This window comes from Martes martes (assembly GCF_963455335.1).
Source record: "Martes martes genome assembly, chromosome: 7".
Taxonomy (NCBI): domain Eukaryota; kingdom Metazoa; phylum Chordata; class Mammalia; order Carnivora; family Mustelidae; genus Martes; species Martes martes.
Window position 1 is genome coordinate 9188636 of NC_137894.1, and position 27047 is coordinate 9215682.

General features: G+C 44.2%; 1 protein-coding gene across 1 annotated transcript in view; it reads right to left on the reverse strand.

Annotated features, from left to right (window-relative positions):
• The window catches only part of AKAP13 (A-kinase anchoring protein 13), a 113624-nt gene that overhangs the window by 54059 nt on the left and 32518 nt on the right, over positions 1–27047 (reverse strand). The window contains exons 5-11 of the mRNA XM_080807551.1: positions 24902–25272; positions 22877–22930; positions 19625–19690; positions 17409–17601; positions 14203–14311; positions 1962–2004; positions 177–309 (exon numbers count right to left, since the gene is read on the reverse strand). Coding sequence (XP_080663677.1) covers positions 177–309; positions 1962–2004; positions 14203–14311; positions 17409–17601; positions 19625–19690; positions 22877–22930; positions 24902–25272 — 969 coding nt within the window. The remainder of the gene's footprint in view (positions 1–176; positions 310–1961; positions 2005–14202; positions 14312–17408; positions 17602–19624; positions 19691–22876; positions 22931–24901; positions 25273–27047) is intronic.

A 27047-nucleotide genomic window follows, 5' to 3' on the forward strand; every position in this document is an offset into this window, starting at 1 on the left:
CTATCTTTCTTGCTGTTATATTTCTTCAATATTAGGCTATTTCAAAGATAATCTCTGGGTTTATTTCCTTATGTCCCCATAATTTAATAGCTTTCTGGGTGTATGCAGGCTGTGACAGGAGCCCACAGGTGAGCGACTATGGCGGCCACACAGGGAAGCCCCCCAACGGTACTTACTCTGCTCTTCTTACTGCTGGACATTTTATTCTTGATGTAGCTGAATGTACGACTGACTTTTGTTCCACTCTTCCCTTCAAAATCTTTCTTGGAGGGGCTTTGTGGCAGGAAACTATAGGTCTCTTCCGTTATGCTAAATAAAAACACGGAAATTGATTTTTTTAAAAAAAGACTACAGAATTTTAAAAAATCAAACACAGATTAAAAAATACATTTCTCTGTAACCATGTATCATTTTAGCTACAAGTCACAGTCAACTTATATATACACACATGAGAATGGGAAGCAGAGCGAAGAGAGGGACAGAGGCTGCCGAGTGGTTCCACTCTGTGAGAGCCGAGGACAGAGCACACCACAATGCCCACGTCCTGGTGCCAAAACCCGGCTCCGTTTTCTTGTATCAGCCACTAAGGTTTGACTAATAGATTTTCAGTGACCTGGTATGAAGCACAGCCTACCTGTCAATTACTCATTTATTATTTTATCTGAAACTTCTTAGTCTGAAATAGCACTCAATTTACAAACATCTTTGCATCAAACAGGTGCTTGAGAAGAAACACATAAGTACAATAATGGAATGATGGATACGTTAATAAAGGCTGCAGACAAAGGAAGTTTTAGGACTGAATGCATACTCAGGTTCCCTAAAAGCAAAAATCATGTATCTTTTTTCGTCTCATGGCCCACTGGACAATCAATACTGGTGCATACCAGTACGGGGTTTGCACAATTTTCGGAGGGAGGAGAGTGTAGAAAGACCCACTTTAGGAGTTTCACACAGATGCAGATGTACTACTGATCTCCCCACGCTCAGGAAGGCTACAAAGAATCTATCTGTGATGGACACGTTTGGACCTTAGGAAATTCATGGCGGTTGATCTCCTCCAAGAATGCTGGGCATGTGTATACACAACCCATTACATGGGAAAGGAATCCATTTATATGACTTTTCTTAGGTGTTCCACAAATGTTATTTTAAGAACTTTTCTGCAGAAAAGCTGGGTTTACCTCAAGGGCCTCTGAGAGAGGACAGAGGCACACATCAAGAGGGGGAACAATCCTCTTCAACAGCTAAGGTCTGTTTATGTGTAAAGTACTGTTTATAGGACAAAGCAGCCTCTTACATTACGGTAAGGGGGAAACGGTGTGAGAACCTGCTCCGGAGGACAAAGGATGAATAAACCATGACAGAAATGCATGAGAAGCATTCATCCCGAGAGCCACACGTCTCCGTGAAAAGGAGAGCAGCTTCAACTGCAGGGTGATAACCAGAAGCCCCACTATGCGCACATCAGAATCCTTCAGAACCCCCTAAGCATGACAAGAGGAATATAAAAGTAATCAATGAGTCAAAATACTAGTCTGCCTGCTGTCAAGCAAAGAACCGATTCACTTGGACAGAACTGTGTACCATATCCGTGAAGGCAGAAGAAAACGACTTTTTTGGAAAAAATAGAAAGCTTAAAATGGCTAAGGCAGCAATACTGCACAGGCGAGACTGCGCGCACACGCACGCATGCACATAGCATGTACACGCACACACACGCACACACACACACAATGAAAGAAAATGTCATCAGGCTTAGGGAGGAACAATTCCTATAAGCAGAGTACAGAAGTTCGCAGAGTCAAATACAAGTGCGTGCGTGTGCGCTCACACTCAAGGAAGTAAGAATCCCAAGAGCTGAATTCACTTCTTGGTTGGCTTAGTTATATGTCCTAAGACACTTTGGGTTTCCTTCACTTTGTCCCGGGGAAAGGAGTAACAAAATAAACATGCGTTACCTCTCAGTCAGGTTGGCGCTGGTACCGTGGAAAGGCCGTGAATCTGGAAAACAGAAAAGAGAGGAAAACGTTGGAACCAAAGGACTGTGCCTGGGTGACAGAGCAGATGTTTAGAACGTTTACGAGGACACGCAGAGCAGACACAGCATCTGAGAGCCAGCCGGTGCACGGGGCCTTCTCTAAGCAAAGGTTTGGAAGAAGGAAAAATTCAACTCAAAGCCCTCAATATTGGAACTAGAAGCAGGCGGCAACAGGAGTGAACTCTCCACAACAAAAAATTTAATCCAGGATTCAAGATAGTAGTGAACAAACCCCCAAACATTTTTTCCCCCTCATGTTCAAACAGACACGAGACAGGCTGAGTTCCTGCTCTTGTCAATGCTCCATTTCCACAGGCCATTTTTCTGAGATGACATCACAGGAAGAACGTAAAATCGAAAATGACACATCGTATTCTGCTCATTTTGCTTTCATGTGTTTCCAAACCAAAAAATCTAGCTAATGTATATCTGATATTTTCGTGAGCATTTCTGGAAAGAAATGGAGTAGTGAACGGGAAAGGAGCAGAAGAGCTGGCTTATAAGGTCTTGGTCTTGTCACTAATTTGGGGTGAGATCTCTGGATTTCATTTCCTCATCTGTGAGACGAGGGACACACGACGCATGGTAAGGTCCTTGCCAGGCTGACACTGACAATTTATAGGGCAGACGCATCCTTCCTCCTTCCACGACGACCAGACCAAAGTGAAGCAGGTCATCACAGCTGAGGCTAGTCAGACAGCGGGGCAGTAAGTGGCGCAAACAGAAAGAACACTACATTCTTTTATCCACAACATGCGCATCAAGCTTGAGCTACTTTGGGACTAGATGAGAAGGTCTCAATCACACACTGACAATTGGTTTCCAATTTTTAGGAAATTAGGTTAGAAATAATTTCTGTGTATAATTCCCGGTAGGCCAAGTCTGTTCACAAGTAGCACAGCTGTTATAATGTGAATAGAACACACACTTCTTCCTTCAGGGGGGTTCCAAGGACCTGAGATTACTGTGAGTAAAATTTTAATCTAATAGAGATTTGAAGATGTTCCATTACCACCATTTATAACTCCTAAGTGACCAACCTGCTCTAGATTCTGAGTAGAAACACAAAATGGCAGTAAACAGCAACAAGTGGGAGTAATGCCTAAGAAACTTAAAAATCAATTCTAAGTTTTCAAAAGACTACTCTCTGGGGTATTTCCTTTTGCCTATTTGGATTCTTTTTCTATTTCACTTACAATGCACGGCAGTAACAGCCAGTTGCAAAAGGTGAACAGAGTAAGATCTGGGATCTATCCCCGAGTTTCTGCATGATCTAGGTGTGAAACTGTCAGATGTTTACCCTCAGATGCCTTAATTTACTTAAAAACCAAGAGTGTGCAGGGTGCCTGAGTGGCTCAGGCAGTTAAGCATCTGCCTTTGACTCAGGTCATGATCTCAGGGTCCTGGGATCGAGCCCCATGTTGGGCTCCTTACTCAGTGGGGAGCCTGCTTCTCCCTCTCCCTCTGCCTGCTGCTCCCCCTGCTTGTGCTCTCTCTGTCAAATAAATAAATAAATAAAATGTTAAACAAACAAACAAACACCCAAGAGTGTGGTTTAGATCAGTGGCTTTAAAACCTTTTCCACCCAAGGAACCTTGTATGGTAGAAGCAGCATTAAATTCTCTCACACCGCCAGGACTCTGCTGTACACTAAAGCAATCACCTGGAAAGTCACCACCCTAGTAATAGGAACAAGTGAACGTAAAATCCACAATGAGGAAAAATACCAACCAGCAAAGAGCCTGGCCAAGAGTAAGATCCCAGCAGATTTCTGTCGAATAAATTAAAAACTGAACAAATATGTGATTGAGTCCCGGGACAATCTTTGACTCTTACAAGGATTTCCAACCTTTCACTGCTGAAAAAATTTTAATTCATTTGCTGTGACCTCTTAGATGTGGTTCTGAAAACAGTGATTAATCCACCGATACCTCTGAGATCCCTAAAGTGTCATCAAGTTTTCAGAGCACCTAAGAGGATGACATAACCGACACTACTTCTACGGTAGAACTACAGACAGGAGCAGGGGGGTCTGTCACTGATGTTGGCGTGTGAAGCACTACGGCAGGTCAACAGTGTACTTCAACCAGCTTTTTCTTAAAGTCCCGAAGTGACCTGCAAACCTAACACACGATAACATTCCAGGGTGAGAACTACTGGATGGACGCAGTCAATATTTTCAAAGCGTGCCCCACAGAACACTAGTCTTGTGAGGTGTTGTGCACAGTCAGGCACCCCTTGTGGTTACCAAGCTAGGAAGTTTGGAAAACACAGCTCGTTGAACACTGCCTTGGAAATTCACAATGTGCACATTAACATCTGAAACCAGCTTACCTGGTTTCCTAAATTTATGTGGCCATGAACCAACCCTTTCTTTTTCTTCCTCTCCCCTCCACCTCCCTAACGCCCATGGTATTTTTGAGTTTAAGGAACACGTTTTGAGGAATGTTAGATGCTTGATTGATTCAAAGAGCTCTTCAGGCTTCCATACTTTTGATTCCATCACGTTGGGTTAACTGTATACCCAGTGCCGTTTTATATCAACAACGGTGTATTGGGCGCTTGGGTGGCTCAGTCACTAAGTGTCTGCCTTCGGCTCAGGTCATGATCCCAGGGTCCTGGGATCGAGGCCCACATTGGGTTCCAGGCCCACACTGGGTTCCTTGCTTGGTGGGAGATCTGCTTCTCCCTCTCCTACTCCCCCTGCTTGCATTCCCTCTCTGTGTCTCTGTCAAATAAATAAATAAAATCTTAAAAAAATTTTTTTGTACTAGTGGTAGAAGAAATGCCACTGGGACCTTTGTTTTAGTGGCCATATGCGGACCTATTTCCTGGGCTATCACAAATACTTTGAGCTGAAACAGGCTTGAGAATTTCTGAACACTCAAAGTTGTAAGTGGGTTCTTACAACTTCCCTCCTATTACAACCAGTATAAAGTAAATATCTCATGGTGTGCCTGTTTTACCAAACATCTTTTAATTGTGAAGAAAGGACTGAATATAATAAGACCTCCAATTAAGAGAAATTAAACTTTGTTACTATACATAAGGTGCTTTTCTGCAAGAACAATGCAGAGCGGTCACTCTGAGCTTAATATTGCTTAATTATAAAATTTTAATATTTAAATAAACAGACACCTTCCAAATTTACTGCTGAAATGTAGGGTCAGCAATGGTAGGAATTAGGGTGTCCAATTATATGAATATTTTAATTCCCTGAGACTCTTATTAGTTATATAAAATGAAAACAATTCAGGGGCGCCTGGGTGGCTCAGTGGGTTAAAGCCTCTGCCTTCGGCTCAAGTCATGATCTCAGGGTCCTGCGATCGAGCCCCGCATCGGGTTCTCTGCTCGGTGGGGAGCCTGCTTCCTCCTCTCTCTCTCTGCCTGCCTCTCTGCCTACTTGTGATCTCTGTCTGTAAAATAAATAAATAAAATCTTAAAAAAAAAAAAAGAAAACAATTCATTATTTACCTTTACTATAGAAGTATTTTTTCCATTAAAAATAGCAATCCTGAAAAATTCAAGAAATCTTGCATAATCGGAAACAGCGATTTTCATGGAAAAGGGAGAGAATTCATTTCCTTTCCAAACTTACTAAAACTGATACCTTATAAAGTTTTTAAACTAGGCATTATCCGTTAAGAATATGTTAATCTGAAATCCACACTGTAGTAAAAGGACTGAAAAATAAAAGTTCTGAAGGAGAGAAAGAAGGAAGGAAATAATCTATAACTCCCACCTCCCCTAATTCATGGGGGCGTGGCCTCAAAGGAAAGGTACTTCTTTCTTTCTTTCTTTTTTTAAAGTAATCTCTATCCCACCATGGGGCTCGAACTCACAACCCTGAGATCAAGACTCACATACTCTAGCCAGTGAGGTGTCCCAAGGGAAAGGTATTTTTAAAGACATGTCTGAAAGCTGAGAAGGAAAAAGTTTAACATTAGTTTTAAATACCACAGGTGGCTATCAGATGTCCCATAAGTCAAAAAAAGCAAAACAAGGGAAAATGAAATTCATGTTATCAAACAGAGAGCTCCGTGAAGTTAGTGCTCATACCCATGGGTCCAAGGTGGGACAGGAACACGTCCCCGTGCCCTGCAGACAGGCCGCCGGGTCGACCAGCGCAGGTGGTGTACAGAAGACCAAAGTGTTTCAGCCGGGTTAACTTTCGAAGCGAAGCACGAAGACAAGTGATTTAGAAACGGCGGCATGCAAGGCTGAGAGTCTCCAGACGATTTCTCAGCTAAGCTGGCAGCATTCTCAGCACGGGTCAGAGCCTGAGAACAGCCCCGGACACCGAGGCCGAAGCCGCTTACTTACTATGCAACTCCTCCTCCTCGTCACTGGCAGGAGAGAAAAGGGTTTTAGACTTAAGGAGGTGTGGAGAGATGCGGACGGAGAAGGACACCCGCCTGGCTGGCTGCATCCGCGGCTGGGCTGGGAAGTGGGTTCACAGAAGACGTTAGTGCGTGCAGACTGTTCCAGAACAGCGTCAAGGGCACCTCACACCAGGCTGAACAGAATCATGTCATGAGCCCGTTTGGCTCCAGGAAAGGCCGTCTAGGCCAACAACGTATCTAATTTTCATCTTAATTTCTGAATATGGAGAATTCTAATACAGCCTAAAAACCTCACCCAACAAACACCTACTTGCTAGGGTAAGCAAACCAAAGTCCATTACTTTTAATAGTCCTAATTTACAGCTGGAGTTTTCTCCTTCAGAATGAGAGTATCTGGAACGGGGGTGTTTCTCATGTTCCGCGCTCTCCTCCCTCACCTCAAACCTCCTCACTCGCTGTCCTCCCCCAAGTGCAAGGTGCATGGCGACTGGCGCACACCTGTCCACCCTTCCCCCCGGGCTCTCCTTTGGGCTCAAGCCGCTGTCGCCTCACTGCTCCCCTCTGGGGACAGCTGCAGGCCGCGCAAACGGAGCCAGCGCGCAAGCGGACTCCTCTTTTCCTCCACACCCGCTCCTCCTCCGGCAGCCTTCGTTTGCAAAGTGGTACCTCCCACCTGAAGAACTACTCGGAACAGAAACCCGGCACCGCCCCTGAAGGCTTCTGTCCCACCTCGCTCAGCCCTTTTGATCCTGTGTCCCGGGAGTCTCGCCTTCTCCGGACCCGGCCCCTCCGCTCCCCAGCACTGATGTCAGTGCGGTCTCTCTGAAGGGTCTGTTGATCCACTTCGTCACCTGAAGTCCCTCCACTGCCCTCCGACAAGAACCCCAAGTGCCCCAGCCTTGCTCTCCACATGCAGGCGTGCCTCACCTTACAGCACTTCCTTCGCAGATGTCGCTATTTTTACAAACTGAAGGTCTGTGGCGACCCAGTGTCGAACAAGCCTATCAACGTCATTCTGCTAACAGCACTTGCTCACTCTGTGTCCATAAGCAGTCTTGATAATTCCTGTACTATTTTAAACTTTTCATTATTATTGTACTTGTTATGGTGATCTGTGATCAGGGATCCAGTGTAATTGTTTTGGGGCGCTACATACCATGCCCATATAAGACAGTGAACTTCAGTGAGAATGACCAGCCATTACCCACTGCCCCCCCACCCCGGGCCTCCCCAATTCCTAGACACAATATTGAAAGGAGGCCAATTAATAACTCTACAATGGCCTCTGAGTATTCAAGTGAAAGGAAGAATCACGTCTCTCACTTTAAATCAAAAGCTGGATATAATTAAGCGCAGCGACTAAGGCCGTGGAAGCGGAGGCAGGCTGAGCTTAGGCACGTGGAGGCTAGGCCTCTTGTGTCCAACAGCCAAGTTGTAAAGGCAAAGGCAAAGTTCTTGAAGGAAATTCAAAGAGCTACTCCACTGAACACATGAATGATAAAGGGAAACAGATTTATTGCTGATATGGAGAAAGTTCTAGTGGTTTGTATCACAGATCAAACCCGTCACAATATTCCCTTAGGCCAAAGCCTAACCCAGAGCAAGGCCCTCCCCCTCTCTAATTCTGTGAAGGCTCAGGGAGGGAATGAAACTGCAGAAGAAAATTCTGAAGCTAGCAGAACTTGGTTCGGGAGGCTTAAGGAAGGTAGCCAGCCCCACAGCACCAGACTCCAAGGTGAAGCGGCAAGGGCTGAGGGAGAAGCTGCAGCCAGCTCATTCGGGAAGGGGCTCCACTAAACCATGGATTTGCAGTGTGGACGAAGCAGCCTGATCGTGGAAGAAGATGCCATCTGGGACTTTCATAGCTGGAGAGGAGAAGTCAGTGCCTGGCTTCAAAGCTTCAAAGGACAGGCTAATGCAGCTGATGACTTCAAGCTGAAGCCAGTGCTCACTGACCCTTCCAAAAACCCTGGGGTCATTAAGAATGATGCAAAATCTACTCTGCCTGCGTTCTGTCAGTGGAACGACAAAGCCTGGTCGACAGCACATCCACTCACAACATGCTTTACTGAGCATCATAAGCCCGTTCTTGAGATCCGCTGCTCCAAAAAAAAAGACACCTTTCGAAACAGTACTGACCACTGACAATGCACCTGGTCACCCAAGACCTCTGAGGGAGATCGACAAGGAGACTCATGTTGTTTTCATGCCTGCTAAGACAACATCCTTTCTGCAGCCCAGGGATCCAGGAGTCATTTTGACTTTTAAGTCTTATTGTTTTAAGAAATACATTTCATTAAGACTATAGCCGCCATAGACAGCGATTCCTCTCGTAGATCTGGACAAAGTAAATTGAAAACCTTCTAGAAAGGAATCACCATTCTGGATGTTAGTAAGAACATTCGTGATTCATGGGAAGAGGTCAGCATATCCATGAATGGGAGTCTGAAAGAAGCGGATTCCAGCCCTCATGGATGACTTTGAGGGGTTCATGAAGTCACTGCAGATGTGGCAGAAACAGCGAGGGAACTAGATTTAGAGGTGGAGCCTGCAGATGGGACTGCATTGTTGTGATCTCGAGATCAGACTTTAGCAGATGAGGAGTTGTTTCTTATGGATGAGCAACAAAAGTGGCTTTTGAGATGGAATCTACTGCTGGAGAAGATGCTGTGAAGATTACTGGGACGACAACAAAGAATTTAGAATATCCCACTAACTTAACTGATGTAACAGCAGGAGGTTTTGAGAGGACAGCCTTCCATTTTGAAAGACGTTCTACTGTGGGTAAGATGCTACCAGATAGCACTGCATGCTAGAGAAATCGTTCATGATAGGAAGAATCCATCTCTGTGGCAAACTTGACTGCTGTCCTGTTTTGAGAAATGGCCACAGCCATCCCCACCTTCAGCAGCTACCAAAGTGGAGGCAAGACCCTCTACCAGCAAAAAGACTACCACTCACCAAAAGCTCAGGTGATGGTAGTATTTTTCTAGAAATAAGGTATTTTTAAATTTAGGCATGTGCACAGTTTTTTTTTAGACATCATGTTACTGCACACGTGACTACAGCACAGTGTAAACAGAACTTCTATATGTACTGGGAAGCCTAGGAATTCATTTGACTTGCTTTACTGTGATACTTGCCTCACCGCGGTGGTCTGGAACAGAACCACGATACCTCTGCAGGACGCCTGCCACTAACTCACCGACTGAATTCCCCATCTCCTCTTGGTCTCGACTTTGAGATTACTTCTCCCCAGTAAGCCATCCCTGTCGGATGCTCCTAGAAAGCCCAATGTTTCTTTCGTAGGCTGCATTCATCACTTCCTACTACATGCATCTGGTTCTCTTCTCTGCATGCATGTAGTGAGAAAAGAAACCGTACCTCTAAGCTCATCTCTCTCCTACCACTGTCTAGCCTGGTGGCTGGCAAAGACTAATGCAAATGCTTATTGAATAAATAAAAGTAATAAATGAATTCCCCTCTGTCAGGCTTTCTGAAAGCTTGGTGTCCTAAATGAAACAAAAAAGCCCTAAACCAACGCAATACCCCAAACAAATACTAAGTGATGTGAGACTATAGTCTGCAGCGACATCAGTAACATATCAGACGGCTACTGGCACAAATAACACACACACTGGCTTTTTTGGGCAGTGACCACCTAGTACAGCTAGTAAGGTACCCTCTTCATGTGCTTTCTAAAGTTATTTCCAAATGTGAAACAAATTCAGGAAATGAAAATGAGCTCTCTTATTACACAAAATCTAAGAGTATCCCCTTTTGTCACAATTTCATGGATCATAAGGAAAAACCTATTTGTATGACTATCTAAGGCGTAGCCTCAACATGAGTGGAACATGTATATTCTTTGTGATAACACACCATGAAAAATGAAGGGAAAATGATTTCTCATTAAAAGCCTCTGAGTTGGGGCGCCTCAGTGGCTCAGTGGGTTAAAGCTTCTGCCTTCCGCTCAGGTCATGATCACAGGGTCCTGGGATCGAGCCCCACATCGGGCTCTCTGCTCAGCGGGGAGCCTGCTTCCTCTTCTCTCTCTGCCTGCCTCTCTGCCTACTTGTGATATCTGTCTGTCAAATAAATAAATAAAATCTTTAAAAAAAAAAGCCTCTGAGTTAAAAAATCTATCTAATGGGTACAGTTCTCCTTTTAACCTCACCACTACTAACGTAGTTAGGGCCCTTCTGGGGATACAATCAACCAAGCAGTTTCTCTATTGTTTGTGAACATCTTCTGAGTATAAGCAATGAGATGTTTTAAAATATACTCTTGGAAATGGATCATCTGGAATAATGGAATTATTCTGTGTATGGAAAAACGAAGTTGATTCTTAAATTCTACCAAGAAATCATCTATGTCTCCTGGCAAGCTGAGGGTCTCCACTCCATGCTCTCTGATGCAAGAAGGAGAAATGGGGCCAAACACATGTCCAGGAGCAGTTTCTCTGAAGGCATTTCTCCACACGATGCGGGTACCTTCAGTGCTAGTCCCAGTCCCTAAAAAAATCATCTGGCAAGATGCATTCATCATGTTCCCCCCAAGAGAGGACAGCCAAGGCATGAGTGAGGAAGCTTCCCCACCCATTGTGGTTCCCAAGAAAGCTGTCGCCTGTCTACTTTCCACTTCAGAAAATGACACAGAAATCCATTAGTCACCAGCTTTACTTAAGATTTTCCTCCACATCAATGGATATCAGAAAATGATCCCAACTTGGAAATAATGTTGAGTTTCTCTATTTTTCTCTTCTAGAAAATGACCCAACAGGCATTCCAGACAACAGGCTCAGGAGACATACATTTTCAGAAATGCCCAAATGTTAACAGCTATTAAAGGCTGTGGCAGAAGCAGCTAATTTCTTTGAAGGAAGAAGACACAGCACGGGTAGAAGCTGGAAGTAGTGAAGTAAGGTTGATCTTAGAAAGTACTTTAGGGTGCCTGGGTGGCTCAGTGGGTTAAAGCCTCTGCCTTCGGCTCGGGTCATGGTCTCAGGGTCCTGGGATCGAGCCCCACGTTGGGCTCTCTGCTCAGCGGGGAGCCTGCTTCCCTTCCTCTCTCTCTGCCTGCTTCTCTGCCTACTTGTGATCTCTGTCTGTCAAATAAATAAATAAAAATCTTAAAAAAAAAAAAAAAAGAAAGTACTTTGTTCCTAGACAAGCATACTCATAAGACACAACCACTTAAAGACAATGAGGGATGGCGTTCTTGTTTCTCTGTTTACACCCTGGTCAGAGACAGACTCTGGCACTGTTCTAGGCACTGTGAACTCACTCTGTAACAGTACCAACTGCTTATTGTAAGCCAGGAAGTATGCCAAGGACTTTGTGTAAATGCACATTTAAGCCTTATCACATTAGTACCCCTGTTTAATTAAGTAACTGACACAAAGAATTTCACCATTTAGCCCAAGGTCACACCGCCACCAAATGTGTGCTTACAATAAAACATCAGTTAAAACATTTTAGGTGTCCCGATTGCTTTAAGGCTTTAAAATCACGGTGTAGATGTTAGTTATGATCCTTTCAGCTAGGAAGACCATGACCAGAGATGAACCAGGCAGAGTATTTAAGTGATTTGGGATGCGATTTTAAGCGATTCTGAGTCTGTGGCAAATGGAGGACTGTCCAGTGACCCTGCTGCTTAAAGGCAGAGCACACAGGACACAAGGTTTAGTCTTCTGTTCAATGGCCGGAAGTTTCACATCTGTGAAAAAATTTATCATGTTTCTAGAGCAGAATAAAAAAAATACACTTGGGAACATTAATTTAATGTATATGGGGAGGGACTAAGGAGAAACAGTGCTATTAGAGTTGATTTATCCTCCAATTACAGCACATGCTAACTCAGGGAACTTGTGGGGCTAGCTAACTAACTATGACTTAATCATTCAAACCTGCGTGAAATGTACCACCTGAGATAAAATGAGGGCTCCCTACTCTGACCAAAGGGTTAAACACTGACTTAGAGCTCTACTCTTGACAGCAGTCTGCTAACTCACTTCAGTCCCCTCAGAGAGCAGAGCAGAACATTTCCCAGCAACAGCAGGAAAAGCTCCATGTGCCAGAACTCCTGGCACTCCAGGACAGTGTTTTCTGGGAGTTAGCCGCATTATTTATAGGGCTTGGCTAGCAACTGAAAACACAGTCAAAAACCATCTTGCTTTCTGGAGGAAAAATTAATGAAGTGTTTCATGCACGAGGCAAAGAGTGTGTCACAAAATATAGGAAAAAGATCCCTCGGTGGGACCCACTCTGTTGGTGTTGGGTGTCTGTTGCTATGGGAGTAGACTCACCGCCATGACACCGCACTCGCTAGTCATGGACAGAGGCTACACTGAGCCGAAATGTCTCCCTTAAGACCGCCTTCCTGTCTGTTTGGCTATTGAGCTCCAGCAGCACTCCAGGCTCACCAAATCCAGTATTAACTATTTCGTTATAATGATTTTCGTTCTATACCAGCTAAACCTCTAACCCAAAGCCAAATCAAAACAAAACCAAAACCCAAACAAACACGGGGAAAGCTATCCCAGTTGCAGTCCTGCGGGGTCACGCCTGCATCTTTGAGAACACGTCATCAGTAGGCACACCAAACAGGCCAGAAGTACTGATCATGAAAACGAGGACAAGGTTAATAGAATCATCAATCATGTCTTAATTCCAGTGCGGAAATTAAAAAGATGAGGCCTGCAGTAAGTCATGAACTGAGACAGAACATCTCCCTAATGCAGGGCAGCTGCTTCCGTCCCCAATTCTTTTAAGATGAGTTATATCTGGGGACACTGAAGAAGCCCCAGAAACACCACAGAATTTATTTATTCCCTCTGTCTCAGCCTCCTGAACACACAGTCTTTCAGCAAATAATGGACCACTCTCCCCTTAATGAGCATTTAAATCTTAAATCATGATCTCAAACTGTAACTACTCATGGAAAAAAAGAAACCAAGATTTAAAAAATAAACCAAAAAGGTGGGGTTTCTCAAAGAACAAGCTGCCTCTCCATGACAAACATTTAGATCCAATTCGAGTGTTTCTGAGCATCTTTATTTGCAAAGGCCCCGTGCTTACGGATGTCAAACATCTATCTCACTTCCCCAGCCAATGGGTCCAAAACCTGCATAGGGTGCCATTCATCATTTGCAGATGTAATCCTTTTGGCACATGCTTAGTAAACTGAAAATGTACCTCTTTCTTCGTCCTTCATGAGCTTGACATTTTTGAAGAGGTCAGGAAATTAATATTGGATAACTGTACTACGGTAATAGAAAAGAATATCTTTCAGACATAATGGCATTGTTTGTAACTTATTCTCCAGTGTTTCAGAAAAACACTTTAAAGGAAGGGATAGAGAAAGAGAGATTGATAAAAAGTTATGACACTTTTATATAATATATACGTGTGTGTGTGTGTGTGTGTACACACACACACATATATATAAATAACACTTGGGGGACTCCAGGTTATGGTTATGATAACATTTTAAGTCCCCAAACATGGTAATTCTTTGCACTCTTGTGCTATTTTTAAAGTCTGAAATTACTTCAAAATAAAAAGTTTAAAGAAATCTGTGTTAAGTTTAGGCCCAAGACTATAATGCCTTTAATGTATAAAAGAGATTTTTAGGTGGCAAAAGGAGGAAACTCCCTAAAACTGAACTGTCTGTTACCTTTTCTATTTAAATGAGCCATTCAGAAGAAGAGGAAGGCAAATTTTGAAAGGTAATGTTCCAGGGTCTTCAAGTGAGAAAAATGATAGAGAAAGTGTTTAAAATATACTTAATTAAAAAAAAAAAAAGTAATATACTTACGGTCCAACCCAGGATGGCTGATTGTCATTAATGAGATGGATTTTGTTAGTGGAGAGGAAATGGCTGATGTACAATAACTGAATCCCTGTTGTTTAGCTCTGTGACATGCCTGTGAAGTAAAGCAAAACAAAACAAAATTGAAGAACAGGTTCTAAATACGGGCTCTCATTATTTCTGGAGAAGCACAGAGCTGCACCTTCCGGCCCAGCCCAGGAACAGGAGGCAGTACACGGGAGGGTAACGGCACAGGCTCTGCTGTCAGGCTCACCGGGTTCGAGTCTGCCCCCCGCTACTTAGGAGCTGCTCAGCTTCAGAGAAGTTACTCAGCTTTCATGAACCTTACTTTTCTTCTCTGTAAAATGGGAATCATGGGAGCAGCCATCCTGTACAGTGGTTTCATATCCCTCACAGCACTGATGTTTTAAACTTAGTACGTGCGGGGGCGCCTGGGTGGCTCAGTGGGTTAAGCCTCTGCCTTCGGCTCAGGTCATGATCCCAGGGTCCTGGAATCGAGCCCCGCATCGGGCTCTCTGCTCAGCAGGGGGCCTGCTTGCCCACCCCCCTCTCTGCCTGTCTCTTTGCCTACTTGTGGTCTCTGTCGAATAAATAAATAAAATATTAAAAAAAAAATAAACTTAGTACGTGCTTAGTAAACATCTGCTGCATCATGAGACAAAAATAACTTCACTGGAAATATTAAACTACATACAGTAGTTCTTTTTCTTCAAAAATCTAAATATCCTTTCTAGAGATATAGTGGGATATCAGTAATATTATTTTCTGATTTTAACAAGTTGGAAACAGAGCTGCAAGTGAAAAGTGTTTTAAGATCAGGAGCAAGGCAGCTGCGCATCTGGGAAGCAGCCTAAATCTCTTTCATTTCCTCTTCTAAGATTAGACTGCTTCTACAAGAACAAGAGGGGGGCTGAAACCTGGCAATTTACCTCCCTCAGTAAATTCGCAGCAGCTTCAAGCCCAGGTAATGCACCCGACACCAGAAGCCCCCGGAATTCTAACCCTACAGGCACAGTCCACCCCAGTGTCCGCCAGCACTCTTCTGGTGCTTGAGGGGCTCCCCCTCCTTTTGTTTTCGGAGAGCCATTTAGACTTGTTATCTAACTTTGTCATGAATCCCCTCCCTTCACAGGAAGCTAAAACCTGCACATGCTCAAAGAGAAGTAATGAAAATGTGTTACTACCCTGATTCAACTCGAGTGCGCCAAAGACTTCTGATTATTTAAAAACTTGTTCCATGTGTAACCATGGAGTCTGCGGCAAACAGTTGCTATGTTTCAAGTACAACTGTGAGGTCTGTGAAATGACATCAGTGAAAGGCAGACAGACCTTCAGCAGGAAGCTGGCTGCAGGCGACCGGTCCAGATCAGAGATACCAGAGCTCAAATACCCACTCTGAGGTGGCACACAAGACAAAAAGTGTGGGTGAGCAGAGAGTTCCAGGAAGGCTACTAAGCACAGAAAACACGAAAATGTCATCAAGTTCATCTAGGAAGACTAAATCAGAAAAGCCATTTTAGAAAGACTTCAGTGGTAACTGACATCACTTACTAACAGATAAGCTAACTGGACAGAGATCCTCTGTCCAATTCCTACCAATGTGGGTTTCAGAAAAGGTTTTACATAAACAATATTAAGAAAATTAAAATGTCCCCATTTCCTCATTAAAACGCTCTTACTTCAAAAATGTGGGAAGAAACCAGGGAGAATAACACCCAAGAATTCTGAGATTAATACTGTCCAGCTAATGGCCAGTTTTGAGGCCTCAGGCAAGTTGCTTCAAATGGGTGTGAAGTTCTCACACGCGGGCTTATGCGGAATCTGAAGGGACATCCTGGCCCTAAGTCTAGGGTTCTGCTCACAAAAATATATATATTCTCCACGCTCCTTTAAAAAATTTTATTTTTTAAAAGGTTCATTTATTTTTTTAATCATCTCTACACCCAATGTGGGGCTCGAACTCACAGCCCCGAGATCAAGAGTCATATGCTCCACTGACTGAGCCAGCCAGGTGTCCCTATTCACCAGCTTCTTGTTATTTTTCTTAACTTCTTCTAAACTATCAGGCCCAGAAGACACGGGTGGTGGGGAAAGGAGGTAACGAGGCAAAATTCCTTTGGGCCTTCAATTCCATTTTCATCTGGCTGAAAGTCTCTTGAGCCTTCACATAAGTAACACATTCACTATGAAGGCAATCCTCCAGCGCCCAATTTCTCTTTGGTCATAGCACTGCTATGCAGTGGGGTATAACAAAACATTAACTATGTACATAGAACCCTAAGTCACCTACTCAAAGAACAGGCTGTTTAACCCTTTTGTTGGTTTGTTTAATTAGAAATGTTTCATTCTATTTCTACCTAAAACTCCAGTCACCTACACAAAGACAGGTGTTTAGCTCTGTTGTCTGTGTAATTAGAAATGTTTCATTTGCACATGTATCACAGAATCCTTCTAGAAATCAACCGAGAGTCCCCTTGGCCCAAGAGGAGGATAAAGGATGGGGAGCAGGGGGAGGATGCGCTTAAACCATGTGATTCCAGTTCTCAAGGCAAACTCCCTGAGGACCGGTCCGGGATGGTGAGTGACGGAAGGAAGGGCCTAGAAGGGACAGCACCGGGAAGATCATCTGACTGGCTGTGAGGAAGGCCAGGCCCTCCACGAGGGAGTTCCAGCTGAGTGCCTGTGGCGGGCAAAATGAGGGCATCGGGATGCTCTCTGAAAAAGTCTGATGGTGACGGGAAGCAGAGAGAAAGACATAGCCATTTCCTAGGCAGTGTGAGAAGACAAAGACTTTTTTCCCCCCAGGAAAGGATAGGTTTCTGATAAATTAGTAAACTTAACAATGTTGTGTAACACACTTCAAGACTCATTTTACTCTTGGGATGATCAAAGAAGTCCTCAGATAAGAAGGAAAAATTTATATTAATATCCTGGGTACTTTCCCAATTTAAAAAAAGCCTGCTTTGATAGAATATTTAAATCAATGCAGATTAATGGTATTCTTGAATTAGCATTAAGTGCTAAAAACCTACCTTGTGCTAGATGAGTGTATTATATAATGCGTAAGCAATCACAGCCACGAGCCTCATATTAACGTAAGTCTTGCCTTCTTTGTTCCTAATATGAGGACACATGTAGGGAAGTAAAGTGAGTTTCTCCAAATTAGCAGTATATACCCACTTCAGCCTTACCTGCTGCTCAAGCATCCTGTGCTCTCTCTGGCCCGATTCCAAATCCTCTTCTGAAAGTGACATCAAAGAGTCACCCCTTTCTTCACCACCGAAAGGGTGCCTGAGCTCTTTGGTGTTCATGGAGTTGACATCTAGAGATGAAGATGGCTCGTTTCCAACAACAGCTCCTCCTGTCAGGCCTTCTAGGCTGAAACTGAACCCAGAGCGAAGGAGTGAATTCATTCTATTTCTGAGTCTCAGGAAGGAAGGAGGATAAGAAATTGCTTCAGGTGTATATTATTTCTATGTCATCAAGCAAAACTATCGAGAAGGGCCTGGCGCAAATGAGCACCGCCTACCTTCCCCCCACAGGTGTTGGTATGCTGAGAGAGGACTGCGTTTAGATTTTCTTTCCTCATTCAACTTGCACAAACGGAGACCATCTAAGGTCATTTTCTCAAGATTTTTTTCAATATACCACCTGGATAGACCATATTATCTTACCAAACTTTCATTTACATGTGGGTTTTTCCTTGATCTGATGTAATTCATCTTTGCCAAAATCTAACTCAGCTAATGCCAAAGAATTAAACGGCACAGAGAAAACAGGCGCGTCAGTCCCTTTCAGAAGCTAAACAGGGAGACCGGACTTGCCCTTGTGTCGGTTAAGTGGACCGTTACAACTTTACCTTCAACTACAGTCTAGCTGCCCTTAACTAGTTCAGTGTGTGCCCACCCCAGAGACCCGAGTGGTCTTATGAGCAGCAGCATCTGTGCACATCTGGCCGGTCAACCACTAAATGCTGGACAGGCTTCCCGAGAACCATGAGTTGCAGCAGGTGCATGGGCCACCTTAAGGAACAAATGGTGAAAAGCTGCTAAGTCTAAGAGTTTAAATTTTCTTGGTTTTGATACCCAAAAAGGGGCAAATTTGGGGCGCCTGGGTGGCCCAGTGGGTTAAAGCCTCTGCCTTCAGCTCGGGTCATGATCCCAGGGTCCTGGGATCGAGCCCCGCATCGGGCTCTCTGCTCAGCAGGGAGCCTGCTTCCCTCTCTCTCTGTCTCCGCCTGCCTCTCTGCCTACTTGTGAACTCTGTGTGTCAAATAAATAAATAAATCTTTTTAAAAAAGGGGGGGGCAAATTTAGGACCTGTAATCCCTGGAATAATGATGTTGTGGTCTGCAGAGTGAAGAAAGCATGTGTTTTGTGAGCAGGAGACTAGAGATAGCAGTCAGCCTCGTGTCCGCCTCGCCGCGGGGCTGCTAGCCAGAATAACCCACACCTGCTACAGTTGCAGTGGGAACTGCTTTCCAATAAGCAAGAGAGCAAAACAGAGCTGGAGCCGACCATGTCCTCAGTTACAAGCAGGTGGAAATGCATTTGAAGGTATACGGACGCTATTCAGCTATCAGTGCTCAAACTCTACAGTTAATTCTACAAATAATTCATGTACGCCAATCCAGAGGGCTTGCAATTTGCCTTTTATATTTCATAAAATTACTTATTATGAACTGAAACCATATGCTTCTATTTTTCTCTAGTGGGTCACTTAAACAATAGATTTTGTTTTTCTTATTTCAATATGACAATAGAAGTCATGATTAAGTACAAGTAAATGTGTCTCTGTGAAACTCATTAGCAGTCCCAGGGATAAGGAGACACGCTAAATGAAGAAGAAATTTAGTTTTCTATTGTGAATTGTAAAGCCTGAGAAACCAGCCTATCATTACCCACAAAACTTAATCCTGAAAATGTTTTAGTAATTAATCTGTCTGCTTAGTTGAGAGAGTATCAAACAGTGAGAAATCTGTGAATTTGGAACCTAAAGAGAGGGGAGATTTGGAAACACAACAGAAGTAAGTGCGCTTATTGGCTGTCTCGCTTCTGTCAGGGTTTTTGTCAGGATATGGGAATCCCCAGGTTCTGGGAATCAGGACAGACCAAAAACGAAGAGAGAAGTGGTCTACCATACCAGATACAAGTCTGTGCAGAAAACACCAAATCTACAGCCACTGGAGACAAGCAGGATGCATCAGGGTACGCCATCCACCTCCTAGTCTGTGCCCCTTCAAATGGATTAGTGATGCCCATAGCAGAGGAAACTCAACACTGTGCTCACAGGCAAAGCGGGCTGCCATATGCATTCTAGCCACGCAGAAGCAAGCTCCCAGCCAAAAGCCCAGGTGCCGTATTTTGGGACTCCCCCTTTGGTGGCTGGACATGGAACGATACCATACCTTCTGTAATTAAAGTCAGCACTCAGGGCAGCAGAGTAGTGCACACCAGAGGGACACCAGCTCATACTGGGGAGGACATCAAAGGCAGAAACAGAAATGGAGGGAGAAAAGAGGAAACAGGGACAGGGTTATTGGGTTTGAAAAGAAAAGCCATAGTTACAGACAGATGGATTTATCTGATCATCAAAAAATAAGGAACGTAACATTTAGAATTCAGAAGAAGGCTGGACAGAGCAAAAACCACAGAAACTTAAAACTGCCCTCCTAACACCCATCTAGACAATGTGCTGGACATGTCTCTGTCAGTTCGTTACAGGGTAGCAACTTTGAACAAAGAACCCACTCTACCCGTAGCTCCCCCTCCTCGGGTGAGAGGTGTCCCCACCACTGGAGACCATCTCTCCGTGCGCTCCGCCATGCCACCCTCAGACCTCAGTGGCCACGGTGACAGTCCTTGACTACACTAAAGCGCCCCTTGACTAAAAGGGACAATGACAGATTGCAATGGGGTAGGCTCACTGGGTCATCGATTTTCTTCTCGTTTCCAGTAAGGGTCCGTCTAAGCCAGATGGCTCAGGAGTCTTTCCTCAAAAGGGTATCTTATCAACACTCACAGCCATCTTTAAACCCTGCTCACTAAGCTCTTGGGATGAAGATTCACCACACCACAATGGTCACATTTCCTTGTATTTTAATGATAATGAAGGCATGTATTTTATTCAAAAGAAAAGGAATTCTACGGAACTGAGTTAGAAATGTGTCTTAATTTTAGGTTTGCATCCATTTCCGCCCACAAGATTAAAAAAAAACAAAACACTCCATTTGATCATCTACTCTATCTTGGCGCTGCTATTTACTCTCAAGTGGGAGGGACAGAAAATCTAGGGTTGGAAATACCATGCAAATATAACCAGCTAAAAAAATTACCAATTTAAAATTTCAGGTACTCTGTAAAGGGAACTGCCTCGATAGGTCAGGATTTTTGACTGACAAATCAAAAATCAGTTTAAAAATACACTGCTACTATTTGGGGCCTTAAAACTCTTAAGTGACGTGTTTTTGTTTTCAGAAGGAGGAATGACAGTAACACCCCCTCAATTCTCTCTGGAATCCTGCAAATGGGAAGATGTACAGACCCCCCAAACCACTCGAATACCCTGAATATATTTAGTAACTTTGTTTTGATAAGTGGGGGTTTCTGGCAGAGGAAAAGACACAAGGAAGGTGGTGAGAAAATAAAGAGAACGACTACCCCAATGAGCCTTCTAAAAGCGAATCTTTAAAAATCACAGCACTTAAAAATAATTTAAGTAGTAAAACACTTAAAATCAGGTTCAATTAATAAATAGCACAAAGCTGAAGGGCAGAAGCAGAAGGGAAAAATTAGCATTTGAGACACATCTCCAGTCTGATAAGCGAAATCAGACTGACTTGCAATTTCCTCGTGTGGGGGAAGCAAGACTTGATATAATTTTAAAACACACACGAGACTAAGAAGTCCATTCTCTGAAATTATTCACTTCATTTTGAATCTCTAAACTCTTAATAAAAATTTTAAAGATATCCAACTTATTCAAAACACAACATGGTAAATCAGCAACCGAACATACATTACTAAATTATCATTTAAAAAAAAAAAACTCTCCTACAGATTTAAACATCCCTTTACTCTCAAAATGATAACGATGTGCGAGAACAGGGTGAAATTTAGGATGAAGAGGATGGAGAGCGACAGGGAGACAGGAAGAGGACATGACGGGGGTCCTAAGGCTCTAGGAAGGAAGCTGCTGGTGGTCCTTCAGCAGCAGCAGACCTGCCCTTCTTTCTAGCAGAGAACTCCTATCACAAGAGTGCTTTGAGAGCATCCTCAAATCTCCTTAACTCCTCTATTACTGGGGGTAACACTTAAAGGTTCTCTGGTCTCATTCTAAGATTTAGAAAATACCAGATTCTTAAAAAACACACACACCCACACACACAACAAACAACCCACAAATATCCTGCTCTCCACCTTTTAACAATTGCGGGAATGTTCCAGTTTTACTAGCTAAGGCTTCATACAGAATTTTAAATTATACTTCACATCCTTCCTGCATTAAAATGACTAAGGGTGAAGTCGAGTCTGGCGCTGTTGTGAAGCTCTATGTGCTCAGTGGGACTGCATCCAGCAACCTGCCACCTTCCACTGTCAACAAGTGCAGGCTTCTAGTACGTTCCTAGTGAAGAGCCTGACTGGAGAGGCAACTAGATCTCTCAAGGGTTCAGACACTTCTACTGAAAAGGGATTTAACGACTTGTTCCCCTGGGAGAACAACTCAACCGAGTCACGATCACCCGAGATTCACGGGATATTTGTATTTGAATTCAATTCTGCGCCTGAAATCTGGGATTCGAGGAGGTACCCACTGGAAAAAGACGAAGCGGGGAGGACCACTACCTGCCAGCTTCCCAAGGAAGAGCTTTGGCTCAGAACTGAAAACATCGCTTTACAGATGTCTCCCAGTATGAGAGGCTATGTGTAACTCCACTGTTGTTTTGGGATTTCTGAATTTCCCCCCCAAATAATGAAAGGAAAGGTCATTAGTGACGATTTCTGAACACACTAAAACTCAGCATCTGAAAAGCAAATCGGCATTTTTGGGCTAGAAATGACTTTTCAGTTCAAAAGTTACTAATTCTTAGCTTTAAAATGTTACCTGACAAAAAAATAAGGAATTGGAAGACTGGGAGATGAGCTGATGACGCTTACTTGTTTTCAGGAATGACTACATCAACAATGGAGTGGAGATGGTCAGGGGGCCTAGAATGTGTTGAAAATGTGTTAGGGCCTGTGTGTCAGCTCACAATTCTTTCTGGTTCTTCCCCCCTTTTGGGGGGGTGGGAAGGGGAAGAAAAAGCACTCCCCAGCGTCCACTAGTCAGGCACAATCAACGTGTCTGAATTCTCCTAGGGACAGTTGGGGAGCCCCTATTATCAAAGTGACCTGAACATCAATAAATACAAGATGGAAAAAACACTAACAAAAGTTTCCTTTAAAGATAAAAATAGAATAGGAAAAAATTTCAGACTCACAAAACCATTTCATATGCAAATGGACATCAGCAATTAATAAATACCTATATTTTATTTGCCTGAAGCAGACGTGACATTATTGTAAAAGACGGTTTAATCACGGATCAAGCAAAATGAGATGCTTGTTAGTAGAAGCTCAGAGGCAACACAGTTAGTCCATCAAGTTAGTGAACTCTGTACCTTCTCCTATGAATGGGAGGTCTCCTGACAACATCCCCCAGAACTCGCAATGAACTGAAAATGAATGGTGGAAGAGGTCAGTGTTGAGGTGGAACAAATGGACACAAACGCATGAAGCACACAGACATCACAGGGCAGGGGGAGACACAAGCCACTCAGAGAAACAGTACAGGAAGGCAGGGAACAAGAGAGTGTGGAGGAGGAGACAAACCACAAAGGCCCGATGGCCTGACAATTTCTGGGGAGGGTTACTCTGCTTCCTCCCTGCTCCAAAGAGTTAAATCAGATGACAAGGAATGAGGTTTATTAAATTATAAAAGGATTTTAAAAAAGGCCATCTCAAGCTTTCAAAGGGTTTTCTTCAGACTTTAAAATTTAGGTTATATAATATGCAGACAATGCTACAAGCATCAAACTCATTCAAGTCCTTCCCTCACCTCCAGAGGCACTGGGGCGGTGGTGCGAGGGGACTACCAAGGCTGGGCTCACACAGGAGAGGCCATGATATTACACGGGCTGCATATATGAATATTTAGGTGATAGGGTTCTAGTCTTCGCTTAGTCTTAAGAGCACCATGTCATCTGGGACAAATCACTCAGTTTGAGCTTTAATTTCCTCATCTGAGCTACAGGACCCACAGTCAAGCCGGCTCTGAAATCAAAGTCACGGCAAAAGGGCCCACAGTGGGTTATAAAGAAAAAGGGATTGTGTTTAAAACCAACCCTCATTGCTGGATGCCGTTAGCATCTCTGACAGTATGTCGAGACTGCTTTTGCTTCAGGAAGGGAATTCCAGCTATAGGGATCATTCCCCACATTCCCCACGGGGCCGGTGCTCAGCATGTGTTGGCTGGATAAAAGAATAAACGAGGGGGCGAGTGCCCTCAGAGTCCACGTACCTACAGCTCTGAAATCAGAGCCATGTTATGAGGAGGCAGGTCAGCGAATTAAAAAGAGAAAGAGCCATAACCACTCCAGGTGAGTTTGTCACATCACCCGTGTTCACACCATCAGCCTGCTCCCTCGGCTGCCTTTCTTCAGCTAGAAAGTAGCTGGGGAGGAAGCACAACTTGGTACGTACAGCAGGCATCACGGCACTTGGCCGTTAGAGGGAAAGCCGTCTGCTTAAATTCCTGGAAGCAGCCTATGGTCAGAGGCCAACTCCAAACTACCTCCTGCCAGCCTGCTTCCGCACGGAAGGTCTGACATGGGGTCACGGGTATGCACGCCCCCGAGGACTGGAGGGTATGTGGAGAAATACCAACCATCCAATGATACCGAATGATTCGTAGGCTCGCTTACTGATTAAATAATCATTCAGACTCCTTCCAATCTTTCTGCATTAGAAATGGACCGCAATTTCTAGGAAGTACTTTGAAAACAGATGGTGTAGGGGCACCTGGGTGGCTCAGTGGGTTAAAGCCTCTGCCTTCGGCTCAGGTCATGATCTCGGGGTCCTGGGATCGAGCCCCGCATCAGGCTCTCTGCTCAGCAGGGAGCCTACTTCCTCCTCTCTCTGCCTGCCTCTCTGCCTACTTGTGATCTCTATCAAATAAATAAATAAAATCTTAAAAAAAAAAAACAACAGATGGTGTTGAGGCTAAGATCTCATATTTGTTTTTTAATTCAAAGTCGACAGGACACTATTCCCTTCCACAAGTTTTTAATCTATAAATGTTATTAACAGATCTGGCCTGAATGACTGTTAGCATTTATTAAACACCTGCCATATAACAGGCCTATTTCACTTGCAATACTTATTCTCGCAAATACTCTGAAAGGAAGGTATTTTACAGATGAGAAAATTAAAGCCCAGAGGAGTCAAGTAACTTGCCCAAGCTCATCTACACAGTAAGTTACCGAGCTGGGGTTTGAACCCGTGTTCTCCTGACTACAAAGCCCACCCGCTTTCTTCCGTACCGTGGTGTCTCCTAAGTTCTTTTACCACGACAACACAAAATCACAGAATCAAACGCAAGCGGACATCGAGAAACGAAACCAACAGCCCTGCCGGGTCCACCTCACCTGCGCTGGTTCATTTCTGCATCGCTGGCCGCGTTCTTCCCAGGACCCCAGCTGTGCCTCCGGAAAGGGGACAGGGAGCGCATGGAGCTCCTCAGCACAGAGCAGTTCGCGGGCACCTCGGTGATGCTGTCCATTTCCTCCTCCTCCATCTCACCTGAGCCGGCAGCTTCACCCTCGCTCTCTCGACCCTCAGCTCCCACGCCATGGCTGTAGAAGCCGTCAAGACCCTGCTGATCTCTGGACCTGTTCAAATTTGAAATCTGGGGGAGGGACACATCACTGCCGTGAGAAGAATGTCGATCCAGGGAAGCGGTGTCGTCGGTGGACGAACTGGATCCGGTGACGTCACAGACCAGCGGCTCTTCCTCCGGCTGTCAAAGAGAGAAAACACCCACAGTTGGAAAGGGCGAGGCCTCACTGCTCCCGACCCAGCAGTGGCTTCACAGCAGCTGCCGAGTGGGCAGGATATGCAAGATCACAGTCGGCATCCAACGGGTGTTTCCTTTTTGAAAGCGCGGTCCCAGTCGGATTCAAAGAGTTCCCGATGAAGGGATGGTCGAGGTCTGTACTCTCTCTACCCTCTTACTGGAGGTACACAGACCATTCCTTTCGTACAGGGGAAAAACATCTAACCCAGGTTCAGGTCAGTTCCACAGCAATACCACCAACTGAAACAAAGAGAACCCTTATATATCTGGGGCTTCTGTATGAAACTGTAAATTCATATACTTTTAGGTTTAATCCCCACCCCACCCCCCGCACCCAAGCTTTAACTAAAAACAAGGTTGTCTGTTTGGCTGCCATAATGTCGTTCTGAAGTTAATATTCCCAAAGGAAGTCTGTAACTCTTTTAAGAGGCCCTTTGAAAACCACAGAATAGCTTATGACCCTACCTAAAATCTGCCACAAATGCCCACATTCTGGCCTTGAATGCCTACCTGGAAGAAATCTATTCCTTTTCTCATTTCACTAGGGACTGGCAGTGTCATCGAGCCAAATTACATATAAAATAATCAGTCCTGGCAATGGAGTCTTGAGCACGTGATGAGGTTCTTTTCCTGGCCAGCGTCAGGGGCTTAAGAGAAATAGCCCAGTTCGGATTCCCAGTAGCCCGACATTCTGTGTGCTACATACTCCGGAGCACAGAGTGTGACAGGTGAGAGAAAGATAAGCACCCTGAGACTCGAAGGATGAATTTATCCAGAAGATAAGTACAAGCATCTAGAAGATGCATGATCGCGCTCTCAGATTTGGGCACTGAACTGTCTTAACATCTTTTTTTTTTTTTTTAAACATCTTTATTTTATTGTGTTCTTCCAGGAAAGGGAGCAGGGACTAGGGAAAGGCATTCTGTGGTTTATTTCTCCTCCTTCACAGTATTTTCCTAATTAGCCAGTCTACTCAAAGTTTTAATTAAGAGTGAAGAAACTTACAGTTCTTTGAGAAAGATTTTAAAAATTATGAGAACTAATGAGCCTTTGGGCTTTGGAATAGAAAGTAAGACCTATTCTCTAGAAGGAGAGTATTTTCAAATGTTTACATTAACACTTCAAAATCATTCTCTACAACTTTTGGGCTGAATTTCTTCCAGCTTATAGGAGTTTTTTTCCACTCTGTGGCAGCCGGTTTCCTCAGTTAATTGCTCTTGAAATGATGTGTAAGGGATGAGACGAAAAGGGAGATGTGGGGGTCATCGGGACCCAGACTGACTCTTGGGCCCTCCTCGTACACAGGCATTGAGCAGGGAGCAAGACGTGAACTCAGGCTGATTTCAACTAAAACTGCTTTGTTCTGTTCCCCTCTTCATCTTTAAAAAACCCTGCGGGGTCAGGGCAGGCACCTGGGTGGCTCAGTTGGTTAAGCATCTGCCTTTAGGCCATAGGCACCCCAATGTTCATAGCAGCAACGTCCACAACAGCCAAACTGTGGAATGAGCCAAGATGCCCTTCAACAGACGAAGGGATAAAGAAGATGTGATCCATATATACAATGGAATATTGTTCAGCCATCAGAAAGGATGAATACCCAACTTTTGCATCAACATGGACAGGACTGGAGGAGATTATGCTGAGTGAAATAAGTCAAGCAGAGGCAGTCTATTATCATATGGTTTCACTTATATGTGGAACATAAGGAATAGCATGGA